At 41.7% G+C, this 19,964-nt stretch overlaps 2 protein-coding genes across 6 annotated transcripts in view; one reads left to right on the top strand and one right to left on the bottom strand.

The window, feature by feature from the left end:
• TP53BP2 (tumor protein p53 binding protein 2) overlaps positions 1-14,308 on the top strand; it is a 69,061-nt gene extending 54,753 nt beyond the window's left edge. For all 5 annotated transcript variants that reach the window (XM_038394364.2, XM_038394365.2, XM_038394367.2 and 2 more), the window contains exons 17-18: positions 3,612-3,811; positions 13,436-14,308. In XM_038394364.2, the coding sequence (XP_038250292.1) occupies positions 3,612-3,811; positions 13,436-13,477 (242 nt within the window). In that variant the 3' untranslated portion in view covers positions 13,478-14,308. The remainder of the gene's footprint in view (positions 1-3,611; positions 3,812-13,435) is intronic.
• A 1,531-nt stretch (positions 14,309-15,839) lies between these two features.
• CAPN2 (calpain 2) overlaps positions 15,840-19,964 on the bottom strand; it is a 52,341-nt gene continuing 48,216 nt past the window's right edge. The window contains exons 20-21 of the mRNA XM_038394368.2: positions 19,369-19,427; positions 15,840-16,798 (exon numbers count right to left, since the gene is read on the bottom strand). Coding sequence (XP_038250296.1) covers positions 16,775-16,798; positions 19,369-19,427 — 83 coding nt within the window. The 3' untranslated portion in view covers positions 15,840-16,774. The remainder of the gene's footprint in view (positions 16,799-19,368; positions 19,428-19,964) is intronic.

A 19,964-nucleotide genomic window follows, 5' to 3' on the forward strand; every position in this document is an offset into this window, starting at 1 on the left:
TCTCCTCCTTGGGTTGTTAGTGTTTGCTGAAAGGCTACTGTGTGTTGGCTTTCACGTGCTAGACTTATTAGAAATGAATATCGGAAGCAAGAAAGTTTTTTGTCAAGTTTCTGATCAGTCAGAGGTTTTGTGCTCTAAACTTGATTCCATACTGTTTCCTGTATTCTGTTACCCCATAATTACAATGCAGGATGTTTAAGTCCTGTTCAAATAGTAAGGCTAGAGGGAGTAACTGTTCAAAAGTACAGCCATATTTGTCCTTTCTGAATTCTGCACAATATGGGAAATATATTGAATATTGAGGATCCCAAGCTTTTTTAACACATTTGTGTTGAAAATTCAAATGTATTTTCTCTTGTCTCCAGTCTACTGATCAGTAGAGAGTCGACTGTCTTTTTAGGGGGAGGGGTGTGTGTGTGTGTGTGTGTGAGAGAGACTGACTGACTGGAGGACAATAGTAAAAACACAGCTTTTTAGTTATACGTAGAACATAGGCAGTAGTTCGTACAAACTTCTGCAAGCTGCTTAAGCCAGTTGTCTCAAAGTTCCATGTCTATTCAGCTGTCCTCATTGGATTGCGATTGCTAACCAAGGAGTCACTTGGTTCCAAATATAAAGGTGTTCTTTTGAAAGTAGGGAACCCAATTAAGTAGGATTTAAACTGAGGTCACAGAGGTCCTTTCAGATAGGCCTCAGGGTGACTGTTCTGTAGTGGCAAAATTTTAGGTCACGGTCCATTTTTACAGATTAAAACTAGGATCTTTAATCAAGCAGTAAGACACTGCTTATGTATTTGATGTCTGGTTATTTTTGGACTTCAAAACCTATTAATATGATGTTTCTGGTAATCTACAACAATGATAAGTTCATAGACTGGGAAAATCTGATTCCTGGTGCCAAGGAGTGAGTTCAGAATATTCCTTCCATTTGCCTTTTCACATGCTGCTTTTTAAAGAATGGATGTTGAATTGAAATCTGACCCTCTGGGTGCCACAGTAGACCGAGCACAGAGGCCGCATATAAACTGGATGAGTGTATTTAGTGTACTGGACAGCAGTGAAGCAGTTAATATATAGTCCTGAAGAATATTCACCTGATCCATTTTAGCTGCAAAGAAATTACAATACTTGTAAAGCTGTTTCAGCACATCTAGCCACATTTAATTCAATCTGGGCTGAAAGACTAGAGGCTTAAGCAGAACTAAATTACTTATGCTTGTAATCTTATCCCCGTTGAGATTTGCTGGCTTTCCCATCTTCATTTTAAGAGTAATTTCTACACACTGATTAAACTGGGGGGGAGGGGGGGGGAGAGAAAGCAATTAAACAAACCCATGTCCATTACCTGTAAGTTTGTCTTGCCTCTAGTGTTCTTATGTTTTGACTTACAATTCTTTCCCCTCACAACTTAGCTTCTCTTTCTGCCAAATCCTTTGAGATCCTAATCCTGTGTTCAATATCACTGCATGTTGCTACAGACCATAATTAAAGTCCATATGCAATGGAGTCACTTCACTGCAAGGTCAAGTAGATGGTGAAAACGAGGGCCTTAGTCTGAACACAAACCTTTCTTTAGCAGACATTGTTAAGGAATCCTGTGAAAGGTGAAATGGGTTTGGTAGAGTTATATTTGAAAGTTCTGACAAGGAATGGTGAATCAGTAATACACGCACACGAGACTGAGATGTATTAATGTTCTTGCCTGAAGCATGCGCCTATAGCTGTGTAAGAAGGGCAGCTGTGCCCAGAGTGCCCTCCATTGGCAGACCACAGCATGACAGGTGCACCTGCCTCAGTTTCCCTCAGCTTTTCAGACATAGTCCAAAGCATCTTCCCAAGCATAAATATAGCCTTTGGGGTGGGGGGAGGGAGTCACTTATTACAAAAGTCCCATGCACATAAATCCATAATAAAAGCCCCACCCCCATATAATGCAAAATTCCCCTAGCATAGTCCAAACAGTACATGCAATGTACAGTCCCAGTGTCCCTCACCACATCCTAGCTCTCTCCAGTGCAGTCCTCTCTTGTCCTTGTACGAGGATAGCTGCCCCAGCCCTTCAAACTGGAGTGCATCCCTGCTCTTTCCATCAGCTTTCTGCTGGGAGCCTCCTTGCCAGAGCAGCATCACTCACTCCTCATGACCCTTTTTCTCAGTTCCTCTGGGACCAGCTGTCTGGCTCTGGAGATGTCAACCGGTAAACTCCTCCCTGCCATCAGCCCTTGGTTCCAGCTTCAAGCTAGCAAGCAACTCCCTCTGCTCCTCCTCGTGCCTTTGGCCCTGGCTCTCTGGTTTGGGAAAGTCAGCCAGCAAAACCAGCTTGGTGCTCTCCCTGCCTTCAGCCTTCCCCCAGGAATCGCCTCCAGCTTCCTTCTGGGACTGTCCATGGTCCCCTGGTAGCTGTCATCTGCCTGTCCTGACTAAAGTAGCCTGCTCTGACTCACTGGTACTCTTTTTCCTGGGTCCCTTCCGGATCCCTTAGTCTCCCAATGCTGCCCCACCCTCTTACCTGGGAAATGGGAGCACCTGCTCTGGCACAGGGGAGCTGGGCCTACGTAATTTACTGGGGTTAACCTCCTGCTGACAGGCTCCTTTTGTGTAACTTGAGAGGCTTGTGCCATGGTTAACTTCCTGCACTGCTGCAGTGCACCCCTATGCCTCAGCCCTCCCCCCTCCGCTGTGCCCCAGAGGTACTTGTGTACCACACAAATGTTGTTCCAAATTAAAATCTCCCTCTGGGGTCTGATTTATTACGTTTTTAAAAAGGAATTCAACCCTTCACCTTTGTTTTCAAGCTCCCCACATCTTTTTATCAGGGCTTCTGTGTAATCGTGCTCCTGAAGTCCTGTCTCGGCTGCCTCTATGCCAGGAGCTCTGCTGGCCCTTCTCTGACATCCTGGCTCTACCCCAGTCAAATTGCCTCGCAGATTGCTGCAGAGAGACCCACACCAGCTCTTTCCTAGTCCCTGCTCTCTGAAATGTGCCTAGAGCTTATATAGTCGCTGGAGTAATCACCTGATTCCCAGGTCATGTGATCTTTCATCAGCTGCTTCACCATTCCTAGCTGGGGGAACTTTGCTACCAGAATTCCATCTTTTCAAGGGCCAACAGGCACACTGGTTGTTCCTGTTCAAACACTGCAGGAAGCAATGGCTCTTTACATAAGCACTATTTTTTTTAGGAATGCCTGTCTCTGGACACTAGAGGTGCGTTGACTGAAACTACATAACCTGGATTATTGTTTTTTGTTTTTGTTTAATGTTAAAATTAGTCTCCTCCCCCACCCTTTGTTTTTTGACTTTACAATATGCCCATTTCTTGGACTTGTCTATTCTATCTAGCTAATGCTTCTTGAGCGTAATGTAAGTAGGCGATTACATATGTTTGAAATTGCCTGAAGTTTTCTAATGCCTCTTACTCCTTTAATAGTTTTTCAGGAACACATTATTTGGTTGCTGATAACTAGGTAGCTAACTTGATAGGAGTCATGACTTTTTCTTGTGCACATCCCTTGTTTGGCTGTCAGATATGGTACAACAGTTATTCCCAAGTGTCCATGACATTGAGATCCAGTTTAGGTTGAGCTGCTTTGTTTTGTCTTTCATGTTCCAGGAGTGCAGGAGAAAATGGGGATAATGAACAAAGGGGTGATCTACGCACTCTGGGATTATGACGCACAGAATGATGATGAGTTGTCCATGAAAGAAGGAGACTGCATGACAATACTACGCCGGGAAGATGAAGATGAAATTGAGTGGTGGTGGGCACGGCTAAATGACAAGGAAGGATACATACCACGCAACCTGCTTGGGGTGAGTTGCTCTTGATATTTAGTTAGTCCTGTGATCATTGAAGTACAAACTAAATGTATGGGAAAAGCAGTCATGTAACCAGTATGTTAGTGTTGATTCTACATGCACATACAATCTTGTCTTACCAACTCAAAAAAGATAATTACTAATTTGCAACTGAACAGGTGACTTACACTTGAAACTCCATTTTGACCAAAGGCCTTTCAGTTGCTATGGGGAAAGCAGGAGTTAGTGTTTTCTTTTCCAGAGAGTGATTCTCTCTGGAAAAAGGCATCTCAAATACAGCCATTTTATTAAGCATAGTCAACTGCAAATCTGACACTTGGTTTAAGGGTGTGGTCTACTTCTGCTCCCATGGAGATCACTTATGGTGAGCCACCAGCCCTCCTGCCTATACTCTAAATGCGCATCTTGCATCTTCCCCTTTAATTATCCCTGGAGCGATCTCATAGGACCGGGCATGCCACAATATTCTACAGTTAAAATAGTTCCAGTTTGGAAGAGAGAGATCATGCTGTCAAAAAAGCAAGACCTGTAAAGATTCTTATTGTCTTCCTTGTATTATTCAGTTAGTGTCAGCTGTCATGAAATCTCTTCTAGAAGTAGAAGAAAACAAATGACAATTCTTTGTGCACTGAAACTTCAGTAAATTTATCTTTTAATCCATACATTATGACAATTTAAGCCTTGCAGCATGCAATTTGAGAAGTATTGTTCTAATAAGAAATTGTCAGGTTGATGAGAATGAGATGTCGGTCCTGGGATGTGATTCACACATTTGCCTCCTGTAGATCAGAGGTGCCTCCATTCTTATCAGTCTCTGCCTTCTAGGTTAACTAGTTTTCCCAAATGTATTCTATATTTTGAGGCTGGAAAAATACTACTTATAATTCTCTGCTGGTGCAGCAATTGTTGTATAAATGGAAGCATATCACAGAAATCCATGTTAAAGTGAGTGGTGCTGGTGATTTCATCCCACTCTGTTCTATTCTTTACAACACTTATTAATGGGGAAATGGAGCAGCTCTCTTTTTGAAACACATTTTTGTCTCTCTTCTCCCCCAAACACCCAGATTCCCAGAAAACTGTAGCAGATGGACACTTCTGTCTCTTTATTTAAAACTTCTCCCCATTTAAGCTTTTCATCCATGTCCAGTATCCCTGCTGCAGGAGATAATACTTTAGTGTTGGAAGAACATCTTAACTGCTCTGAATTTCAGCTGATTGATGCTTCAAAGAGGCTGTACCTCATACAGATAATCCATGCAGACAAGCTGGCTACGATTTTCAGAGTTTCACAAATGGATGGAAATGAAGACTGGATTCCTGTGTCTTTCAGAACAGGCCTACTCATAATGTTTTAAAGTCTTCCTGACATACCTCCTCTGCTTGGCCTAGTATTTTTTAGGAACATCTCTTCATGCTTCCAGTCTTTTCTCAAACAGCATTAATGCCTTGGAATCTGAAGGCTGTGTTTGTGGCGTACAGCCATAAAGAAAAACTCTGGTTATCTCTTCACTTCTCCCCCCTCCCCCCACCCAGTGTGTGTGTGGGGTTGTTTTTTACATTAAGATTTACACCAAAATAGCTCTCAATGGATAAAAGGCTTTTTACCTAAGTGTAGCTAATCCAACCTGGTGTTTGCTTTGACTGACTACATTGAAGTTAAACACACAGTTGTGTGTCTCCACTAAGATTTTACAGAGAGATAGCAATCTCAAATAAAAATGCACTTTTAACTTTGAAGACATAGCCTCTGAAAGGTAGAGTTCTGGAGTACAGGGTGACTAATGTTGTTGATCCAGCTTCCCTTGGTTCTTATACCAGTAGGAAGGGCCCTTCATATTATACGGTCACGTGGCAAAACACTCTTTTTTGACAAATAGTATTTCAACAAAACAGTTGGGGATTTAATTTCTTGGCTGTAGTGTTACTTTCCTACCATCCCATTCAGTGTTTGTTTAAAATGGGCTAACGGAGAGGGGGATATTATTTCAGCTACTGGTGAATGGAAGGGGAAGGAAGGAGACTAGTTTTTTCTTCATCTGTTCTAAAATCATTTTACTCTTCTGGTGTGTTTTCGAAGCGTTGAAGGGAGTGGGTGTGGGATTGGGTTTTGTAGGGGTTAGGAGAGATCCTTCCCTAAGAGCAGGCTAAAAAGGGTTGGTCTGGTGTTCCTAATTTGTCTTCAGGAGATGAGTGGAGGAAGGCATGGCACCAATCCTTTCCTCAGGATCAGTGTACTCAGCAGGAGAAGCAGAGTGAAACTGAATAGGCTGGTCTCACTTTCACTGTACCACCCCTGTGCATTAGCAATAGCTCAGGAACAGTCCTGAGTCTGGAAAAGGAAAGAGAAGGCAGCAGAGATGCAACATGCGAGGTCTGTGTATGTGGAGGGTTGTCCCATTGGTCTAGGACCATAATACTCAGCATGGCTACACTGGAAACTTCAAAGTGCTGTTGCGGGAATGCTCCTGCGACAGAGCTTTGACAGCACAGCTCCCAGTGCTCAGAGCCTGTTCGCACTAGTGCTTTAAAGGGCTCTGACTTCCTGCAATTGGGGGGTGATTTTTCACACCCCTGAGCTAGCAAGTTTTTCATAGATATTTAAGGTCAGAAGAGACCACTATGATCATCCAGTCCGACCTCCCGCACAACGCAGGCCACAGAATCTCACCCACCCACTCCTGTGAAAAACCTCTCACCTATGTCGGCGCTATTGAAGTCCTCAAATCGTGGCTTAAAGACTTCAAGGAGCAGAGAATCCTCCAGCAAGTGACCCTTGCCCCATGCTACAGAGGAAAGCGAAAAACCTCCAGGGCCTCTTCCAATCTGCCCTGTTGGACAATTCCTTCCCAACTCCAAATATGGCGATCAGCTAAACCCTGAGCATATGGGCAAGATTCACCAGCCAGATACCCAGGAAAGAATTCTCTATAGTAACTCAGATCCCACCCCATTTAACATCCAATCACAGGCCATTGGGCCTATTTACCATGAATATTTAAAGATCAATTAATTGCCAAAATCATGTTATCCCATCATACCATCTCCTCAATAAACTTATTGAGTTTAATCTTGAAGCCAGATGGGGCTTTTGCCCCCACTGCTTCCCTTGGAAGGCTATTCAAAAAATTCACTCCTCTGATGGTTAGAAACCTTCGTCTAATTTCAAGTCTAAACTTCCCAATGACCAGTTTATATCCATTTGTTCTTCTGTCCACATTGATACTGAGCTTAAATAATTCCTCTTCCTCTCCTGTATTTATCCCTCTGATATATTTATAGAGAGCAATCATATCTCCCCTCAACCTTCTTTTAGTTAGGCTAAACAAGCCAAGCTCCTTAAGTCTCCTTTCATAAGAAAAGTTTTCCATTCCTCGGATCATCCTAGTAGCCCTTCTCTGTACCTGCTCCAGTTTGAATTCATCCTTTTTAAACATGGGAGACCAGAACTGCACACAGCATTCCAGGTGAGGTCTCACCAGTGCCTTGGATAACCTCCTTATCTCTACTGGAAATATCTCGCCTGATGCATCCCAAGACAGCATTACTTTTTTCACGACCACATCACATTGGCGGCTCATAGTCATCCTATGATCAACCAATACTCCAAGGTCCTTCTCCTCCTCCGTTACTTCTAATTGATGCGTCCCCAGCTTATAACTAAAATTCTTATCCCTAAATGCATAACCTTCCACTTCTCACTATTAAATTTCATCCTATTGCTATTACTCCACTTTACAAGGTCATCCAAATCTTCTTGTATGATATCCCTGTCTCTCTCTCTCTCTCTCAATTGGCAATACTTCCCAGGTTTGTATCATGCGCGAACTTTATTAGCACACTGCACTCTTCTTTTCTTTTGTGCCGAGGTCAGTAATAAAAAGATTGGTCCCAAAACTGATCCCTGAGGAACTCCACTGGTAACCTCCCTCTAGCCTGACAATTCATCTTTCAGTGGGACCCGCTGTAGTGTCCCTGTTAACCATTTCTTTATCCACCTTTCAATTTTCGTATTGATCCCCACCTTTTCCAATTTAACTAATAATTCTCCATTTGGCACGGTATCAAATGCCTTACTGAAATCTAGGTAAATTAGATCCACTGCGTTTCCTTTGTCTAAAAAATCTGTTACTTTCTCAAAGAAGGAGATCAGGTTGGTTTGGCACGATCTACCTTCTGTGAAACCGTGTTGTATTTTGTCCCAATTACCATTAACCTCAATGTCCTTAACTACTTTCTCCTTCAAAAATTTTTCCAAGACCTTGCATACTACAGATGTCAAACTAACAGGCCTGTAGTTACCAGGATCACTTTTTTTTTTTTCTTTCCCTTTCTTAAAAATAGGAACTCTGTTAGCAATTCTCCAATCATATAGTACAACCCCTGAGTTTACAGATTCATTAAAAATTCTTGTTAATGGGCTTGCAATTTCATGTGCCAATTCCTTTAATAATCTTGGATGAAGATTATCTGGACCCCTCAATTTAGTCCCATTAAGCTGTTCGAGTTTCGCTTCTACCTCGAATATGGTAATATGCTCATTCCCATTTGTCATGCTACCATTATCCCTAAGATCCTCTTTAGCCTTATTAAAGACTGAGGCAAAGTATTTGTTTAGATATTGGGCCATGCCTAGATTATCCTTGACCTCCACTCCATCCTCAGTGTTTAGTGGTCCCACTTTTTCTTTCTTGGTTTTCTTCTTATTTATATGGCTATAAAACCTTTTTACTATTGGTTTTAATTCCCTTTGCAAGGTCCAACTCTACTTGACTTTTAGCCTGTCTTACTTTAACCCTACATGTTCTGACCTCAATAAGGTAGTTTTCCTTGCTGATCCCTCCCATCTTCCATTCCCTGTATGCTTTCTGCTTTTTCTTAATCACCTCTCTGAGATGCTTGCGCATCCAGCTTGGTCTACAAGTCCTGTCTATGAATTTTTTCCCCTTTCTTGGGATGCAGGCTTCCGTTAGCTTCTGCAGCTTTGATTTAAAGTAATCCCAGGCCTCCTCTGCCTTTAGATTCATAAGTTCTTCAGTCCAATCCACTTCCCTAACTAATTTCCTTAATTTTTAAGTCAGCCCTTTTGAAGTCCAAAAATCCTAGTCGCAGATTTATTTTTGTTTATCCTTCCTTTCAGTTTGAACTGAACTAGCTCATGATCACTTGAACCAAAGCTGTCCCCTACAACCATTTCTTCTGAGGTCCTCACTACTCATCAAAACCAAATCTAAAATGGCATCCCCTCTAGTCGGTTCAGCAATTACTTGATGAAGGAATCCATCAGCTATCGCATCTAGGAAAATCTGAGCCCTGTTATTACTAGCACTCGTCCTCCAGTCTATATCTGGGAAGTTAGTCTCCCATGATCATGCAGTTTCCATTAGTATTTACTTCATTTAAAAACATTAGAGGGCTCTATCCATATCCAAATTAGATCCCACCGGTCTATAGCACACCCCAAGCACTATCCCAGGGGAGGCTCTAGTAGTTTTCTTCCCCAATATAATTTTTGCCCAGATGGACTCTGTCTTATCCATTCCATTGCTTCTTATTTCTTTATATTCTACCTCATCGATATACAATGCTACTCCACCACCTTTGCCTTTTATTTCTGTCTTTCCTAAACAGCACATACCCTTCAATACCCGTAGCCCAGTCAAGACCTACTATTCTGCCATGTTTCTGTTATCCCTATAATATCTGGTTTCACTTCCTGCACCAGTAGCTCTAGTTTCTCCATTTTGTTACCTAGGCTCCTTGCATTGGTGTACAAACATCTTAATTTTTGCTGTTTGGCCTTGCTCACATTCTTTACCTGATTAGGTACAGACATTCTACAGCCAGTATGACCTATTAGACTGGTATCCACACTGCCCTTCCTCTTTATGTCCATTCTCCTACCCATGGCTGTATCCTTTCTTACTTTCTTTTCTTCCCTCTCAATGCTAAAATCCGGCGTGGAGATTTTCTGGACATCTCCCATCCATCTCCCCCCAATTCCTAGTTTAAAGCTCTCTTTATCAGTTGTGCCAGCCTCCATCCTAGAAGTCTATTTCCTTCCCTACTCAGATGAAGTCCATCCCGAGAGAACTGTCCTCTGTCCATGAATGCCTCCCAGTGGCCATGCTTCCCAAAGCCCTCCTTATAGCACCACTGCCTGAGCCATCTGTTGATAGTCATAATCTTGTCACACCTTTGTTGCCCTTCTATAGGAACAGGCAGAATCCCACTAAAGATTACCTGAGCCTCTATTTCCTTAAGCGTCTTCCTCAGCCTAGCATTGTCTCCCGTAATATTTTCTAGCGAGAATCTAGCCGTATCATTTGTTCCCACAAGAAGGATAATTAGGGGATTCTCTCCCGCTCCCTTCAGGATCCTTTTCAACCTCAGGTCTACATCCCGTATCTTAGCACTTGGAAGACAGTACACCCTTCTATTCTCTGGATCAGCTCTGGTTACAGTCTATTCTTCTCAGTAAAGAGTCCCCAATCACATAGACCTGCCTTTTCCTGGTGACGGTGCTATTCTCCAGTCTATCCCCTATTTCCTCTGGTTGCAAGTTCTTTCCATTCCTATTCTCCTTTGTAATCCTCTTCAACCCATCCTGTATCCTCCTGGGGCTCGTATTTGGTGTAGTCTCCATTGACTCTTCCCCTTTTCCTATAGGACTAGCTGCTCTTCTTTTCTTCCTTGTTCTTCCACCTTCAGTGACCACCTGCTGAGCCCTTTCTTCATTTTCCAACTCTACAAACCTATTCTTGAGCTCTATTTCTCCTTCACTAGCCCATCTTTTCCTCTGCCTAGTTCTTTTAGTCACATGCTTCCACTGATCACTTTCCTCACGCAGCAGTCTCCCCTCAGAATTCCTCAGTCCTGCTTCCATCTGCAAGTCTGAGCTTTTCCCTTCAGATACCTCATGTCTTTCCTTTATAATCTGCTCGAACCCCTTTCTAAAGTCAGCCAGATTTTCCACCTGCATCTCCAGTCCTCGGATCTTTTCCTCCATCAGCTCTATCAGACGGCATTTCATGCAGACAACTCTCTTACCAAGTCCCCCCCTCCAGGATCATGTACATACCACAGCTTCCATATCCAGTCATCCTCATTGTGTCTTCCACTACACGAGTCACTCCCACAGCTGCCTCCGTATCTGTTATCGCCTTCCCACCTAAATCCTGTTAATCTGGGAAACACAAGCCACAACAAAAGACCACCCCCCACAGCAAAAAAAAAAGCACCATAATACAAACTCCCCTTACAAACTCCCACTCAAACTCCCCTGTTTACAGCTCTGTTTGCTGGCTCCTCTGCAGCTACAGCTATTTGTTAGAGAGCTATAAAATGTAAGTGTAGCCCAGGATGCTTTTACTATGTTGTTAACCAATTGTAAAATACTTGGTCATTTTGCTGTGATTAAAATTCTATATAATACATAAAAATAGTAAAGAAAACAATGAGTTCCCAGTATTGTAGCTCCTTTGGGTAATGTTGATTGCTAATTTGGCTCTGGGATCCACTGAGGTCTGAGTATCACTGGTCTAGGGGCTTCGGGATTAAGAGATAACCCTGATCAGTTCTGGAGGGGCACGCTGTTCATGCCAAGCTGTGGGGACAGAGGGAGCACTCCATGAAGTAGCAGCTCTGCAAAAGACTCCACTGCTTCTGGGGGCATTTGAAGAAGAGGTCAGGAACAGAAACAAAATGTCTCTCCTCCTCCAGTGGAAGGACTGTGTGCCTGTGGCGATACTGCAGCAATTGTTTCCCCTCCAAGGCTGAGCAAGAGCACAGGTGTGAGAACACAAGAAACCTCTGTTCTCCTGTGACGATTTAAAATCTGTAAAGCAATAAACCTTTGCAAGCTTCTTAGCTATTTTTGAGCCTCACCACAGTGGAATTCCTGTCCCCTTCTCTGGAAGGACGAGAAGACACAGAATTAAACATGCTAGCCATTAAAGTTTTGGAGCTGCCTATTCAGTCTTCAATCAATTGAGTATTCATAGGGCTTGTCTACACTACTGTGCGGGGTCAATCTAAGATATGCAACTTCAGCTACATGAATAGCGTAGCTGAAGTCGACGTACTTAGATCTACTTACCGCGGTGTCTTCACGGCAGTAAATTGACAGCTGACGCTCTCCTGTCGAGTCCGCTTGCGCTTCTTGCTCTGGTGGAGTACCAGAGTCGACAGAGTGCTCAGCGGTCAATTATTGCGTCTATACTAGACGCAATAAATCTACCCCCACTGGATCGATTGCTGCCCACTGATCCAGTGGGTAGTGTAGACAAGCCCATAACTAAATGATCCTTGTTGGCCTCTGAGAAAAGTGCTTGGACACTGCAAACATCCGTGGCATTGCCTGAAACTCAGGCCCAGGTGTTTAGCCCAGAGAGAGAGATTCAGTAGTTTGACGCATGCTTCCTCATTTGTATGATATCACAGCTGCTTTCCCCTTTGAGGTTAAGTGCATTTGGTGAGTCTAGGATTAATGATCATCTGCTTCAATACTTTCTGTCTGGAAGATTATTCTTGCCAGCCATGTTAGTGAAACTTACCAGGCTATGTGAGAACTCTGCTGAATCCTACATGAATGGCAAGATAGTGGCTACAAGTCTTCAAACCCTAATTATAATACAGATGTTGACTAGGTCTATGCAAAATGGAAACTCTTTGGGCAATGTCGGATTTTTAACGGACTTGATCTGTTGGTAGCTTTAATATCTGATTTCACGTCTCCGCTGATGGTGAAAAATGACCAAATGGATTTGAGTTCTGGTGGCTAACTGTGTACAATTCTTCTCTTCAGAAGCAATTTACTGACTGTGATAGGAACTTGCTGTATTCAACACTGAGACACTGTTTGATACATATGGATATATGATTGGTTTGGATTGCAGAAGATCTTAAACCTGTTTTGGGGCCTGGCATTTAAAGGGGTGTTGACCAATATTCAGTGATCAAAGCAGGGAAAATGTCATACTGACTTTCCTCACAGAACCAGACAATTGGTAGCGATATCTATAACATATGGGTAGATTTTTTTTTCTTCTTTTTTCAGATTACCTGTTGCCAGTCAAAAGCTGTTTGATATGCACTGAGATGAATGAAATCAAATAGACTGTAGACCCTGATCTCTTCTTTTGTTTATAAAATTGAATAGAAATACCTTCTAAAGCTCACCGCACAGTAGAGCTCACTTATTGCACGACAGCCTATCTGAATAGGGCTGAATGTTCCTAAGGGCTTAGATAATTTAGAATTGCTTGCTTTTCAATGTATTGCTTTTGACATTTCTATTACTCTGCTACTGAGTTGTCACAATTGATACATCCCTGTGATATTTTTATGCTTGCCTGGAGAAAGTTTAAAAAAAAAAACTTTGCAATTGCCACTTTTTTTTTTTTTTTTTTTTTAAGTTGCCTCTCTGGGAATTTTATGTAAGTACTCCTTTGTCACTGAAGGTAGGTGGGTGTGGGTGTGCATGTAATTAGACACCAGTGGCTCTTGGTATTCATGATAGAAATACTTGTCTATATTTACTTCCTTTTAAATTTAAGAATTTCTACTCCATTATATTAACATTTTTAAAATCTTTTTATTCCTTTTTCTCCCCCACAGCTGTACCCAAGGATTAAACCGAGGCAAAGAAGCTTGGCATGAAATTGCACAGAATCCTGAGTTATGAAGTTCTAATCATGGGTGATTTATCACTTTCATAAAAGAAATCATTCGTTTTGTGTTAGTTCCAATTTCATGAGACTTATTTTAATAACAATGTAACTTGAAAGCAATGAAGAATGTGCTTGAAAACAAATGAAGGATCAATGGATTCACAAATGGAGGAGGGCATTCCATAAGCTGAAATGCTGCTTACAAGCAAATGGCACTGTGCTACATCTGGCCTAAGCAAGCCTAATGTTCAACTAGTGCCCACTCTGCTTTTCCAAATGGCACATACATACAGAAACAGAATACACTTTTTTTTTTTTTTTTTTTTTAAATTTTGGGCATCGTATGCAATCAACTTTTCAATTACTCAGTGAGGGAGTTCATGTTCCACACAACTGGCTTTCTCCAAATCTATCTTTGGCTTTGCTCCTAGTGGAGGAAATTAGTCATCCAAGCTACCCACAAAATACCCAAAAGCACATTTCTGTAAGCAGAGTATTTGTTAAAGTAGCTGAGTTAAAGTTATGAAGATAAAACAGTGTGTCTAACAGTGAAGAACTTTTGACCAGTCCATTGAGCAATAACTATAAAACGCTGTAGCATCTTAGGAACTCCATGTATTCAAAATACTTTGTGCTATATTAGAGGTAATGTAGTTTTAGAATCTGTTTGTACCCAAAAAAAATCCTGTATTTATTGTCTTTTTTTGTAACTGAAAATTAAGCGTAGAAACTTTCTGTAGCCTATAAAACTTAAACTTTGTTATCATGTGTTTTTATTTTTTGTTAATTGTGATATGATTAAAATGGTGTCTCCTCTGAAGATTTAATTCTTTGACATTTTAATGTCCAACTCTATCCCTGACATCTGCATTAGCATGTCAATGAGAAATCTCAACCTGCTATGCAGATACATAAACACAATACACTATAACATCCTGGAATATGCCAGTATTCAACTATTACGGTATCAGTGTCGAAAACATTCTTTGACTTATAAATTTCATCTAACCTGTTATGCAGCCATATCTGTTGTTAGTTCTAGGAATAACATGAAGGTTATAAGTGACTGCTAGATCTTCTTAAGTAAATTTTAATTACTCTATACAGATATATTTTAAATGGAAAGTTTTTTATAGCAGAAGAATTACTTCTAACTAGCCTTTTCCACTAGGATAATCTTGTAGGCGATATTACTGTACTATTCATAACTTTGTTAAAGAATGTCAATAAAACTTGAGGCTCAATAACCTTCCCTTGTAGGAAAGGAGTCTGTGAGGCCATGAACTTCCTGGACAATCACTACAATCTACAAATACAAATTGAAAAAGTTCTCTGACCCACACTCTGCACTGTGATCTTTCTACTCCAGCTCAGGATTTGGGAATTGTACTGTAGATGGCTTTGTGAATGTGTGATCTCTCATTAGATCTGGTGAAAAGGGTTGTCAGACTGACATGAACATGTGGCACTGGATGGCTCGGGATTGGCAGTGGGCAAAAGTGCTTGTAACCTCTAGGACCAACGTAGTTTAGCAATGATGTATAGTAACCATTTACCTAGTTGGAGCAATGAGCTTAATTGCTCGAACTAGTGAGCTGATGCGTGGTTGCATGTTGAACAAAAGATGCAAGTAACAGAAGCCCTGCTGGAATCCTTGATAGGCAAGAATATCAAACCTGCTGGTCATCTGGGCATGGGCTGCTGCTGTCAGACCCTTGCTGGATAAATAGGAGTGCCACTGCCCAACTGAAAAGACCTACCAACACATGGGGGCTTGTAGTAGGAAAGCCACGCTCAGCAGTGGAGCAAAGACTTAACGTGCACAAGCAAAGGCTCTACTGCCACACAATTCCTCAGCAAGTTTAGATGATAGTAAATGCGACTTGGTCATGAAATTGAAGTCCTGTTAATGTTCATAATCTCATGCTTATGCTTTTAATAGGGGGCTGTGTACATGTATTGGATACTTGGTAATTTCATGCCTTCGGTATGCAGTGTAGTACTTTATAGATGCCTTTCCTGTATCTCAATTATCAGCATTGCTTTCTACAGCAGACTTTAAAGAACATGTAACCTGTGATTACACAACAAATACACAGCATATAGAAAACATGTTGCAGTGAACCTAAGCTTGCGTCCCCTGCTGTTTCCCACCCCCCCCAAATTATTCTGACAATCAGGGCTTTATGCACCAACTGTTCCCCATTATAAAGAAACACCTTCCAGCTGGACCAGGCCTGAATTGTCTTTATTTCTATTGTTGCCTTCACTTCTCTGATACTTATTTAAATAATGTTACATTCATTACATTACATTACATTCATTTTGTAAGGTTTAAGGGGTTTTATTAAATTATTCATAACCAGTGATGTTCCCTACCATACATGGCAGCATTTGTCCCCCTTGAAGTCTTTGGTTGCTGACCCAGATCTCACTGGTAGCAATCCTCTTGTATGGGGATCAAATATCAGACTAATAGGATCTTGTCCTCTCCTATGTGTATGGTTTCCTGCTGGTCAAACTGCCATAAACTACTTAATCCAATCCTTCAAAATACGGTTAACCCAAAGAATGCTATGGTTTTCATGTATGAAACAGGATTACCAATGCATTTAAGGGGTAGCAAGATTGTAATAGGAAGTTTATTCAGTGTGTTGCCTATTTAAAAGGCAACATTGCCCATATTTAAAAGGGAAATTATTGCTCTAATTTCAAAAGGAATAGTTCTTCTAATAGGTGAAAACCTGAAGGGCAATGGGCCCCTACTGCTTTCTCTATTCAGACCTCCCATTTACTTTTTTTTTTTTTTTAAATAAGATGGCCACTATTCCCGAGCAGCTTAAAAATGCCAACAATTTACAGTGAAAACTGTTTTACAGTGAAAACTGCTGTTCCTCAGAAGTCACATTTAACTGCACTTTAAATATCTTCCTGATTAAATGTAAAACAGATCAATTAAGCAAAGTTGTCAAAAATAGAACTGAAGAATTGTATACAAAATTAGAGCTTTCACACTGAATTTATAAAGGTAGTTAAAAATATCCAGTCTGTGTGTATATATAATGAGACTGCAAACTTTTATATTGTTGGAGTTTTGGTTTTTCAGGTACTTCAAAATATTCTACCTATCACCTCCTACACCCTAGTTTAAACATCTCCATTTATAAATGTAAGGAACAGGTTGATGTTGGGATACAGTGGGGTCAGGGTGTTGTTGCAAGTTGTATGAACATTTTTGCATTATCTTGATTCCATGAGATGTCTTCAGCTGAGGTCAGTTATTACTTCAAATGCTAGTAAAACACAACCACTAATGGAGAGAAGGAAAAACATGAATTAAGGGCTGTCCTCATCTACCGTAAAACATAAAGCACAATGCAAGTTTAGCAAGATGACGTATGTCATCAACTTCTTGAGATGATGGGTTCTGGACAAGAACATATTTAGTGCAAAGAAGGAAAATCTAATCCTATAGAATGGTGGTTCTCAAAGCCGGTCCGCCACTTGTTCAGGGAAAGCCCCTGGCGGGCCGGGCCGCTTTGTTTACCTGCTGTGTCTGCAGGTTCGGCCGATCGCGGCTCCCTCTGTCCGCGATTCGCCGCCCCAGGACAATGGGGGCTGCAAAAAGCTGCATGGGGCGAGGGCTACGCTGGCTGCCCTTCCCGCAGCCCCCATTGACCTGGAGCGGCGAACCGCGGATAGTGGGAGCCGCGATCGGTCGAACTTGCGGACATGGCAGGTAAACAAACCGGCCCAGCACGCCAGGGGTTTCCCTGAACAAGCGGCGGACCGGCTTTGAGAACCACTGCTATAGAAGACATTGTGGGATGTTTCCTGAATGCCTTACAGTTGTAGACTTTTTGTTTAGGTTACAAATGCATATGAAATGTAGAACAAATATTATCAGTTGCATCCTTATGCACTGAAGTGCCTGAAATGTTCATGTCACATTTTAAGGTCTGAATTGTAAACACCTTTTAAAATTAACCAACTTCAGCTATTCTCTTGTAGTAATGTAAACTGATTTTGTCACCAGAAGATAACAACCTTACTCCAAGTATCATTCAAATTACTGGGAGCAACATGAGCTTCTCATACGCTGAGGACTTGTCTCTGCAGGGACATTAAGATGAATTAACTAAAGCTGCGAAGTGCATTAAACCCATGTGTGCGTACTCATTCAGAAGTAAAGTGGCCTTAGTTTACATTAGCTGAATCCCCTTTGAAGGAGATTAGAAGTGGTAGAGGATACAATTATAGGGGTGGGGGCATGAGAGGACTTTGGGAAGATGGAATGCACAATGACCTACTATTGATGGAAAAACTAGAAAATAGGAGAACTAGTACTCCTAGGGGAATTCTGCACTACTGCACACATGCATAATTAATTATCTGTGCATATTTTTAATTTTTTGTGCAGAAAAAAGCTTTTGCTGAAATGTTGCTGCAGTTCTGCTTTTTGCCCACCAGAAGGTGTTGTGGCACTAGAACAAAGCAGGAACTCCCAGCCAGCTAGGGAAGAGAAAACGCCTGCCTTCTTCGGAGCGCCTGTCAGGCCAGGTCAGGAGACTGTGGTTATGGGGAAACAGATAGCATGGGGCTGCTGGGTGGTGGTGGTGTCAGATGGGCTCATAAGGGCTAGTGGTGGGAGGACAAACTGGGGCAGAGGCTGAATGGGAATGGAGGCGGAGGGCCACATGGAGATTGGGAGGGGGTGCAGAGCTACATAGAGACAGAGGGATGGGGTACAGGAGTACAGAGCCACATGGGCATGGGGGGAATGGGTGTCTGAGTGAAGATGGAAAGACACTAAGGACAGGGGGTACAGGAACACATGGGGACAGGAAGATGTGCCCGACTGGGAGAGGCTAGGGGGTCAGCCAGAGTCTGCATGGGGGAAGCTCCATAACAATTCCCCCCCCCCCCCCAAAAAAAAAAAACAAACCCTGTTCCATACTTTTCCCACCCATACCCCACAACCCTCCAAGTTCATACCCAGGTTCCTTCCCAGAAATTTACTTCCCTCTCCCTCAGCTCCTCCATTATCCCTGACTCGCCCAAGCCTTTGCACTGCTTCTGAGGGCTGAAGGAAATGAGGTTCTGTATTGTAGTTTAAATGCAGTAGTATTCAGAGTTGTGTATTAATATGCCTAGTAAGGAATCTATTTGTCAAAAAACGTTTTCTTAATCCTTTTTGTTGTCTGTATTGTTACAGCCATACTTGCCCACAGGTATTTTGAAATAAATGACCAAAAATAATTGAAACTGGTGTGATTATATTATTTTGACAAATAAAATATGCAGAATTTTGCAGATTTGTAAAATATTGTGCACAGAATTTTTAATTTTGTTGAATTTTTTTGGCACAGAATTGCCCCAGGGGTAAACTAGGCAGGCTGCAATTAAAATTCATCCCAGTAAAATATAAGGTTATTTAACAAAGTATAGGTGCTGGAACTAGGGATGCTGGGAGTGCTGCCACATGCCCTGGCTTGAAGTGGTTTCCATTATATACAGGGTTTACAGTTTGGTTCAATGGCTCTCTGCATCCCCATTCTACAAATTGTTCCAGCATCCCTACTAGAAGAGGCCAATATGAGGAAGTAGAGAGTGATATAAATGGATTAGAGAGAGATTTACCTTCTTTAATCACATGCACAAAGAACTCTTGGCACAGAAGATACCAAAATCTTTCTTGTGCTTAGATTCCCAACTCTGTTTGAAACTGGCACACTAGAGAGTACATCAACCATCCCAAATGTATAGATCCAGTACTACCAGGGAAAACAGCTTTTAGAACTGAATGAGCATTTTTCTCCTAAACCATCTCAGCAAGCCACAGATCTGTGCTGTTGAATCCAAGCAGACTTATTAACTTACAGTGATAAGGTTCATCTCCACTGTTCCACTTTTCTCAACATCCAATTTCTTAAATATTTCTGTCGGAGAGAAGAGAGAAATAAGATGTGTGTATGAAGAAAGCCGTGGGAACCAGAAGCTGAATCTCGACTATGTCGCGACTATGAATGTTTAAATCTGAGACAAAGGGACAAATTGAGGGTTTGAAAACAACCTTTTAGAAAACCAAACCGAGAGAAATCTCATGAAAGCTGCTTCCTTTTTTTTTTTAAATAGTCCACTATTTACAGCAAAAACAGTGCAGCTTTGTCCTAGTGCATGAAAACTAGCGGCTGCTTAGTTCAAGCTGAGTGAAATGCAAAAAGTAAACAAGCAACATAAAGACTATAATGTTAAATGGTTTGAAAAATTATTTTAATAGTCCATCATACGGTTAGAACACTGGTAACGAGAGTTGCCTGTGAAAATAAGTATTCTTTTAAAGCTGTTACTGCAAACTGAAGTGCTTTCTATTTTTGTCATGTTAGCGCACCGGAGGTGCCATTCACAAGGGGGATGTAGGTGCCCAACTACCACTTTAGGCCACATAACGCCAACATTTAACCACCACCGGCATT

The sequence above is a fragment of the Dermochelys coriacea genome, chromosome 3 (genome assembly GCF_009764565.3).
Source record: "Dermochelys coriacea isolate rDerCor1 chromosome 3, rDerCor1.pri.v4, whole genome shotgun sequence".
Taxonomy (NCBI): Eukaryota; Metazoa; Chordata; order Testudines; family Dermochelyidae; genus Dermochelys; species Dermochelys coriacea.